The sequence below is a fragment of the Cibotium barometz genome, chromosome 47, assembly GCF_041138505.1.
Source record: "Cibotium barometz isolate CiBa-2024 chromosome 47, ASM4113850v1, whole genome shotgun sequence".
Classification (NCBI taxonomy): Eukaryota; Viridiplantae; Streptophyta; class Polypodiopsida; order Cyatheales; family Cibotiaceae; genus Cibotium; species Cibotium barometz.
In genome coordinates, this window is record NC_141092.1 from 16484818 (window position 1) to 16494174 (window position 9357).

Here is a 9357-nt window from a genome sequence, read left to right on the forward strand (position 1 = left end):
ACAGCAACCAAGATACAAAACCTAGAGGAGTACCGCTTTCCCTTTCAAGAGAAAGACATACTCTCTACAGAAGAGTCATTTGAGATAGATTGTACGAACTATAGGCTTGAGAAAGCACGTACGAAATTCGATAATTCTAACAAAGAATGACGACAAGCTCAACTACTTGGAGAATCAAGATTAATGGTGATATAAAAAAACCAAATACATAGAATTCTTATCCCTATCATAAACCCTAATCACCTTATACATCATTTACTTACTAGAAGAAAAGCTAGCTAAAATTTGTTACAATATAACATTGTGAATGCAAGATTACACGAGGGCTCATTGTGAATGCAAGATTACATGAGGGTTCATTGTGTGTAAACTAGGATCTATTGGGTGGAAACTAGGATCTATCAGGCATTCATGTTGCTCATACAGAAAGTGGCTTTTCCTCATTACGGAGGCCTTACAAAATAGAGCTATCGATACCTACACAGTCATGATGATAAGGGTGGAGCATAATTTCTAGCATCCCATTTTCTTGAGGGACCTCCCCAACTTGGGGGGTTCACCTAAAAATATGTAAGTATACCATGTGAGTTCAAATGAAAGGGTTTTTTAACTCAAAATTTTAAGGTAAATTTACAGAAATACATTTACAGAAGGGGTTTTTTAATCGATTTTGAAAAAAAAACTTGTAAGTCCATAAAGAAAAAGGGGGTCATTTATTCATGAAAAATTCACAAGTAAGGATTTTTTTAAATACCCCTTGAACGCATGTGATACATAGAGTTTCTTAGTATTGCAACCCCTCCCCAACCACTTGTTGATTATCCTTATTGTGCCAAAGGCATGAGGAAAAAGGCGGAGCATGATTTTTAATATCCTATTTCCTCATGCACCTCCTAATATAAGTTAGCCCTAATGCATTCTCTCTTAAGCTCCACTATGTGGTAACTAATGCATTCTCTCTTAAGTTAGCCCTAATGCATTCTCTCTTAAGCTCCACTATGTGGTAACTAACCATTGAAACATCAATTCAATTTTGCCGCTAGTTGTCTCTTATGTTTAGTGTTCTCTCCCACCTCCCACCTCCCCCCTCCTATTTCCTTCATGCACCTCCTAATATAAGTTAGCCCTAATGCATTCTCTCTTAAGCTCCACTATGTGGTAACTAACCATTGAAACATCAATTCAATTTTGCCGCTGGTTGTCTCTTATGTTTAGTGTTCTCTCCCCCCTCCCCCCTCCCCCCTCTCCCCTTTCCGGCCTGGTGTTGTGCAAGACATAGAAGCTGCTGCCGTTGTCAATTGTAATGGCACTAAAACAGGGCACATCATCGAAAGCTTTCACATGTTCAAATAAATATGTCTACTGCTGCCAATAAATATGGACGTTGCCCAAAATAGAATAAATGATATGTGTTGCACAAAATCAAATAATATTCCACCCCGACACACCCAAAGTCCAGTATCTCAAAATCTTCATGACCACCACCAACTTGCCTCCATTATCCAACCCAAGGATCTGCACTTACATCAACTATGCCAATCAATTAATAAATTAATTGATTAAAATATAAATAACCATATGAAAGTCAATAAATCAAGATGATACAACCCATACTCTTACGCATGTACGGAATCACCCACATACGCGTAAAGTAAGCTATAATCACCTGGATTTAGAAAGGTGTCCCACACTAAACCCATCTAGAAGAATTCATAAATATTGAGAAACGTAGGAATATTAAATTTCATTCTAAAAGCAATTATCTAAATGGAAGAGTAATGTATAGATGCTTTTCAAAGAAAACAAATCCATCATTGAATAATTATGAACATGCAAGTAATGATTAGAGTGCATCATTAACCATGCATCATGAAATTAGGATCATTCTCATAGTATCATGCATAGCATCAAAGAAATAATACGTATCAAGGACGAAAATATTTATAATGGAAGGACATCTACTCAATATATTAGCTACAATATCTTCTTTACCAAACGGCTGATATTGAATGAGAAGATGAAAACTTTGAATAAATGATGTCCATTTAATGTGACGGTTAAAAATCAAAGGTTGGGTAAGTAGATGTCAACAAGGAATAGGATACCTATTTTTAACGAAGATAATCTTATTCAATGCTCTATAGTCGATGAACATGCAATATTTTTTGTTCTTTTTCTAGACTAGAATTACTGGGGCTCCAAAAGGCAAACTACTAGGTCATATGAGGCTACGGTCTAAGAGTTCTTTGATTTGTCATTGAATTTCTTTTTGTTGGATTTAAATTTTTCTATAAATAAGGGTCACTATGAAGTGGTTTACTACTAGGGATAATCTCAATGGTATAATCTTCTGGGTGAGATGTAAGTAGTCCTGGGGTAGGTCATTTGCAAAAGAATCTTTGGCACAAGGTCCATTTTAATCAAAAACTCACAACCCATCAAATAATGTTTCCACATATGAAGTGTGTGGATAACAACAAGAAGTTCTTTATCATAAGTGCACAGGGTTTTATTCTACGACTCTCATATGCAAGAGGATGGCCATCTTGCATAAGGACTGCACTAATGCCTAATCCATTGGCATCAGTGAGACGACAATTAAGGAATCGTCTCACATTTAGACATAGACAAAGTGACCCATGCACGATGAGATGTGAGTGCAAATTGTGGTGGTAAAAAGTTGCCCTTTACCTTGTGTTAGAATTCCTCCCAAGTAGTAGGTTTGTCATAGCTATTACAGAGAACATTACACCATAATGATGCACGATTAACTATATGGTTGGCAAAATATTTAATCTTATCCCGTTCCAAAAAGTCTCTTCAAAAAAGTAATCATCCAATTGACTTAACCATGAAAGCACAAGACGGGCATCCTTTTTGTCATTAATTTGATAAAAGAAAAAGTAGGATGACTAATCTTACTATCCCTTTTAAATTGTTTGAGCATTGAAAATAGCCTTGATGATCTTGGCGATGCGTGCATCTTTAGAAATAGGAATAGAAACTTAATTACCAACAAGGTGTACTCGAGGACGAACATTTTTGTTACTCACCTTGGAGTAATTGCTCAAGGAGTTGAATTCGATCTTCAAAGGTCAGTTGTATAGAATAGTCATAATATTTTATCTTGGGAAACATGAGAGCATAGTATCCTTGTGAGGCTATATTAGTCAATCTGGAACCAACCATTGTGAAGGATTGGTTTGTTATGATTTCTACCTTTCCTTGATTACTTCTTAGATTTCTTGAATGGCCTTTTGGGGATCCATAGTTTAGTGTAGCCATCAAAGTAGCCTTGGCCAATGAGCAGATTAATTAGCACCCACCAACATGGGTTTCTCAACAAACCCCTAGAGTGCTCTTATAATGGAAACACAAACCAAACCTCAAGCTCAAAGAAGTTAGCATCGTTGAATCCTAAAGAGATTGTTGGATGCCTAAATATTTCATTCAAGGTAGGACTTAACTCTAGCTTCCAAAACCACATCTACAACCAGCCCAATCAACAAATAAGAGGCCAAATATTGCCAACATGCATTGGCCACAAGAACCCGTGTCACATGCCACCAACAATGGTTACCCAAAGTCTCTTGGAAGCTCAAGGCTTCTATCATGTCAACTCAATAATATGGATTCCTAAGCACAAGTCCCCAAAGCCATCACCAAACTTGCAAAAATTTTCTCCATAAACTCAAAAGGTGTGGCGGTCTAAGAAGGACGAAGCAAATAACAAAAATCTCTCCTCGCATTTGGGAAGGACACAAGAACATGTGTAAGATATGGATAAGAAAAAGCTAGATATGTCCTCTACTCCTACTGTCCTCCTAGATTTGTCCTCTACTCCTACTTCCTTCCTCTTCAAAATAACCATCCCTTTTTTTTTGTAGACTAGCCTTAGGCCCAAGATTCTCCCGTAGTTACTTTTTTTCACCGCCTGTAGGTGATGCCGCCAAGGAAGCATCTTGTGGGGTTTAAAACTCAAGACCTGCTAGTCAAATAAACCTTTTTTCTTACTAGTGAAAAAAAAAAAAGAATGACCAACCATTTTTTTTTGAAAAAATGCATAGATTAATCGGCTTTATAACTAAAACTTCAGAAATTTGAATCTTTAAATTCACATAATTTCCATCAATTTTTTATTGTATATATATAATTTTTGTTCAAATTTACACATTAAAATTTCATACTTTTTTGACATAGCTTGTAAAATATAAATCAGAAAAAACTGCAATTAGATTTCTGTTAGGGAGGGATAGAAAATTGGATAATTAGTAATATATAATCATATAGCTTGTGAAATATAAATCATAAAACTGCAATTAGATTTCTGTTAGTGAGGAACAGAAAAATGGATAACTAGTTATATTAAAATTGTTGAAAACAAATTCCATCTTGCTGCAGCCAATGGCCATCTACACACATGACATGGGAGCAGACAGATTTCAAGCAAGCTTGCAGCACTATGGACTCACTTCTTGCATTTGCTTTTGGAGTCTGTAAGTACTTCCAACATTCAAGTATGCACAAACAAAGACCATTTCAGTAGAGTCCAATCCTTCCCTAGCCCATTGACCACATTGTGTGACAAAGACCAATTCAGTAACCCCAATCCTTTCCTTGCACATTCACCTCATTGTGTCAATTGACACCCAACAGTTTTGAGGTGGTGCAGACAGCTAGTGGGTAAGGAGGTGCTTCATATTTCCATGTAGTTGAACCACCTTGCCACACATAGCAGGTTTTGAGTATAAAAGACAGAACCTTTTCCCATGTGCCTGTCTTGATTATTGCCCAACATAGAAGGCTTACCCAAGGTCAGGGTTAAGACCTCTCCCAATCTGACCAAGCTCTAGCTACTTCTTGTGCCAGCTTTTGCAGCACACCACACCACTACAGGCCTCTTTTGCCCATCATCGAAATCGAGCTCCCATACATCATCACCACTCTCACCCCCCTGTAATTGCATCAGATCCTGCTCGTTCATTCTTGCTGTCATAAAATAACCCACTGACACTCTTCCAAATCCTCTGGCATGAGTACATCCATCCTACTTACAGCTCATATTTTTTTGACTGATTTCAGCTTTGCAAATTCCTATCATGTTAAAGTGAGTTTGAATAGTACATCATGACGTACGTGTGCATGCGTGTTGTTTGTGTGTGTGTGTTTGAGAGAGAGAGAGATGGAAACATGGAAAATTAATAGTTTTAAAGCTCCCCTTCCCTACTTAACTCACTATTAAACCTGTCACATTAGTGCATAAGTGTAAAAAGAGTCATTTAAGCTTCACAAGAGAGAGAGAGAGAGAGAGAGAGCAGTTTTCTTCTCTTCTCTCAGCTCAGCTACTGGATGCAGATGTTATTTCGTTGTGGTCTACGGCGGCTCGGCTGGCTCATCTTTGATGCTATTATCTGGGATGCTTATTTGGCCAGGAGGCTTTCTTATTAGTGTACAGGTTTGCATGGTCATGATCCTTTAGAGGATCTTTTGTGGGGTTTTTTTTTGGGGCCTTAGGTTCTGTGTGAGCCATGTGGCTGATGTACATTTTTACATATAATATAAAACACCATTTCACGAAAAAAAAAGAGTGTTAAAACACAGATGGAAGCATGGACAGTTAATAATTTCAGATCTCCCCTTCCCTACTGATGCACTAACGTGACAGGCTTAATGGGTAAGTGTTAAAAAGAGTCATTTAAGCTTTGGCAAACTAGATCAAGCAGAACTCAAGCATTTCTAGCCTCAACTAGAGGAAAATAAGACGTACAGATCTTCTCAATATATCAGTTCTGCACGTGTGCACACGTGCATGTATGTGTGTTGGGAAGAAAAGGAGGGAGAGGAGAAGAAAAGGGGTTGAGAGAAACACAGCGCATTTACATAGAGGTTGAGAGCCCCCCTTCAAAGAAAAATACAGAAAAATGTTGAGAGAAACACAAGTTGATGATAAGTAGCTTTATAAGTAACTTTATTCCTTTCCTCAAAACCTGACCACAATGCAGGAGATGTCACTCCTTTCCAAGGCTGCATCTGTTACCTGCTTGGCTGCCGCCTTTGCGTCTTTGGTCTTTCCTGCCAAGCCGCCTTTGCGTCTTTGGTCTTTCCTTTCCTCAAAACCTGACCACAATGCAGGAGATGTCATCTTTGCTTCTCCTTTCCAAGGCTGCATCTGTTAACTGCTTGGCTGCCGCCTTTGCGTCTTTGGTCTTCATAACCAACTCCACTGCCTCTTGATTATTCATCACCTGCAATCAAATCATAACCTTCCCTCATTGAACAAGTCATAGCACAGTCACACAAATAACTTTACTCATTCATCAACACATCTAGAATGATTACCACTAATCAACATGTAGATTCATGATGTGGAGTTTCTACCTTCCATAATCCATCACTTGCGATGATTAAAAGCTCATCATCATCACTAATCAACTCTTCCCTCACATCGGGGTCTGAGCTCAAGTGCTCTTTGAGAGTTTTGTCACCAAATGCGCGGGCAACTGCGAGTTGCCCATCCACTCTAGCAACATCCCCTGCTCAATCACCCAAGAACTAAACTAAATAAATCCAATAAACACACTAAACTAAGAACAATCATGAAGGTGAACCAATCCAACTGATTGCAACGCAAAACATTTGAGAAGTGTCAAGAACCTGGTAGTATGGTTACAAAACCCCCTTTGGTTTCTATGGCTTCTCTTTCATTGCTTGGTTCATGGTCAATGGAGAGCTGGACGGCCATCCCTCGCCTGCAGAGAACAGCTCTGGAGTCACCCACATTCGCCACTAACAGCCGGTTACCGTTTATCAGAATCGCAGTAACTGCAGTGGACCCACCCGGCCCCAAGTCCGGGGCCTTATCCAAAATGGTTGAATCTGTCCTCCTGTAAGCATTCATAATGGCTACCACAGGATCGTCCCAAAACCCGGGCTGTGGAAAGGCCAGCGTACACATGTATACTAAGCAATCATGCATTCTCCATTAAGAAGCATTTATGTACATGTCCTGTTGTTGATGGCAACCTCTACGAACGACACTTTACAAATGAAATGAAACTAATGATAACATAGCACATCAGGATTTTTGAGGGGTACCTCATTGAGGATGTTATCAAACAAGTTTCTCTGCAGGTAGTGGGCTACACTATGGCCAAGGTGACCATCATAGATGGCGAACAGGCCAAGCTCATGCGACTGCACTTTCCTAAACTCAGCCACATGGAAGTCCTCCATCTCATGCCTGGACTTTCCTTTCACCAGACTAAACCCATGACTGATCTCTGTGTACTTGCTATGTCCTTTCCCAGAATCTCCACTGGTAGATTGCAGCCCAGTCACCATCTGCAAGCATAAATATTCAGCAGCATACACATAACCATGCCATCAGAAAGATTTGGGGTAAAATAATATGCTCCTGCATTTGATACTCTACTCTTCAAGGATAATCTCGTACTAATGAGCTTGGAATGTGAATGTGAATGTGCATGTGCATGTGCATGCAAGCCCATTTGCGTGAGTGCACATGTATGTTTGTGTTCATTTGTGTGCTTGAGAGCACGCAAGTACGTGCGTGCGTGCGTGCATGCATGTGAGGGCACAGGGGCAGGGGACACAGACAGGGGTGTGGGAGAAAGAAAGAGAGAGATCGTGCATGCAGGACTTGTAGGTGAACATTGAAATGCTCATGCATAACTCTGATGGCTCAACACTCATGCCCTGCAACTCCACCAAATCATGGGTGTTAAAATGACAATGTCTATGCATATGGTACCCAAACTCTCAATGCCTCTATGGAGATTATGACTAAACCTAATTAAATTCTTCATTGCTTAGCAGCTCTCACTTCCGGGAACCTAAATGCCAAGAATTATCAAAAAGTAGGTTTACCTTATATGTTTTTTGCAAATGTAAGTTATCTGCTACAAACTATGAATAAAATTTACATACATAATTAGCACACCTACGGTAAGTGAACTACACTGTAAATAAACTGGATCCGCGTTAGCGGCTGTGTCGCCTGATGGTGCGTGTGTCGAACCGGTTTCACGAGGGGCGGCTTAGTGGTCGCCACAGGCCTCCCCCTCGGTAAAAAAAAACCGAACGGACCTCAAATCAGGTAAGGCTCCTTGAATATGTGAGCTATATAAGTAGAATTAGTGTTTAGAAAACCATCTGGTGTGCACTCAAGTGATGCAGTGCTTTCTGAACCTTGGTAGCAAGCCCCATGCTTATACAATTCAAGGACAGACATTACACTCTTATCTCAGTGGCTAATGCATATCCTGCACTAAAGCTAATTTCAGGACACTTAACATGAGACTTTACCCTAAATGGAAAGACCCATGGCGCTGAAGACACTTACATTAACCTTAGTGAGTAATCTCACACTAATCTAGTGTATATTGAACATGGCTTTGTTAATTAGGAAAATACTGCATAAAACACTACTTTTGATAATGCGCGACATTCCTGACTCTAATGCTAGACTCATTATTAATTATGCTAATGTATGAAATTATCGACATAAATGGCCAAAATCACGATGATTGTGTGCATATATTTGGCATTTAAGAACGATCTTTTGCTAATTAAGAACGATCTTTTGCTAATTATGAAGAACAGGCATGAATTACCCTTGCTAATGCTAGGGATAACATCATTAGCGGGTTTAGTAGCGCAGTTAAAACACACGCAAAGCATTCTTAATCCGGCATACTGAGAACGAGGTTGAAGGTTAATCCTGATTATAAGCTAACAGGGGCAAAATACAAGATGGGGTGACGGGAAATTGACTGAAGGGTAGCCCTAAGAAGGGGTAAAGATGCAAGATTAAGAAAGGAAAACTGACCTTAATCTTCTCGATGACTTTCTTGGTGGAGGGGAGATGGGGGCTACAGTCGGATATCATTTGGAGAGGAGGGTTTCACTTAGGGCAGGAGCAGGAGCAGGAGCAGGAGCAGGAGCAGGTAAACTGATAATATTTTCTGCAAGAAATGTGGCAAGCTCACAGAAGAAGAAGAAGAAGAAGAAGAAGAGCTGAGACAACGTCACCCTGGGGACAGCTTCATATAGAAAGAAATAGGTAGGCCATGGGAGAGGAAAATAAGAGGAAAAATATAAAGATTCTAACCAGTCCCCCCCCCCACACACACTCTGCACGTGTCACCTGCTAACCTGTCCCTAAGCCTCCACCTGTCCTTTGACTGAATAAATTCAAATTGGGTATATATATATATATATACCCAATTGTGAATTTATATATATATATATATATATATATATATATATATATATACTAGTTTTTTTTCCAAGATTTTTGGTACTGAAATTTTCATCATTCACACAGACACCTTGCCA

The 9357-nt window shown here is 39.4% G+C and overlaps 1 protein-coding gene across 2 annotated transcripts; it reads right to left on the reverse strand.

Annotated features, from left to right (window-relative positions):
* Positions 1-5733: 5733 nt before the first annotated feature.
* Positions 5734-9050, reverse strand: LOC147611419 (putative protein phosphatase 2C 58). 2 transcript variants are annotated; one of them, XM_086784516.1, is made up of 6 exons: positions 8849-9021; positions 7096-7341; positions 6655-6931; positions 6379-6533; positions 6085-6245; positions 6009-6052 (listed from the first exon to the last, which is right to left on the reverse strand). In XM_086784516.1, exons 1-5 carry the CDS (start codon positions 8906-8908, stop codon positions 6111-6113), a joined length of 873 nt encoding a protein of 290 aa, XP_086640642.1. In that variant the 5' UTR covers positions 8909-9021; the 3' UTR covers positions 6009-6052; positions 6085-6110. The 2 variants fall into 2 exon arrangements, with proteins under 2 accessions (XP_086640641.1, XP_086640642.1); XM_086784515.1 differs by having other exon boundaries at positions 5734-6245; positions 8849-9050.
* Positions 9051-9357: the final 307 nt, after the last annotated feature.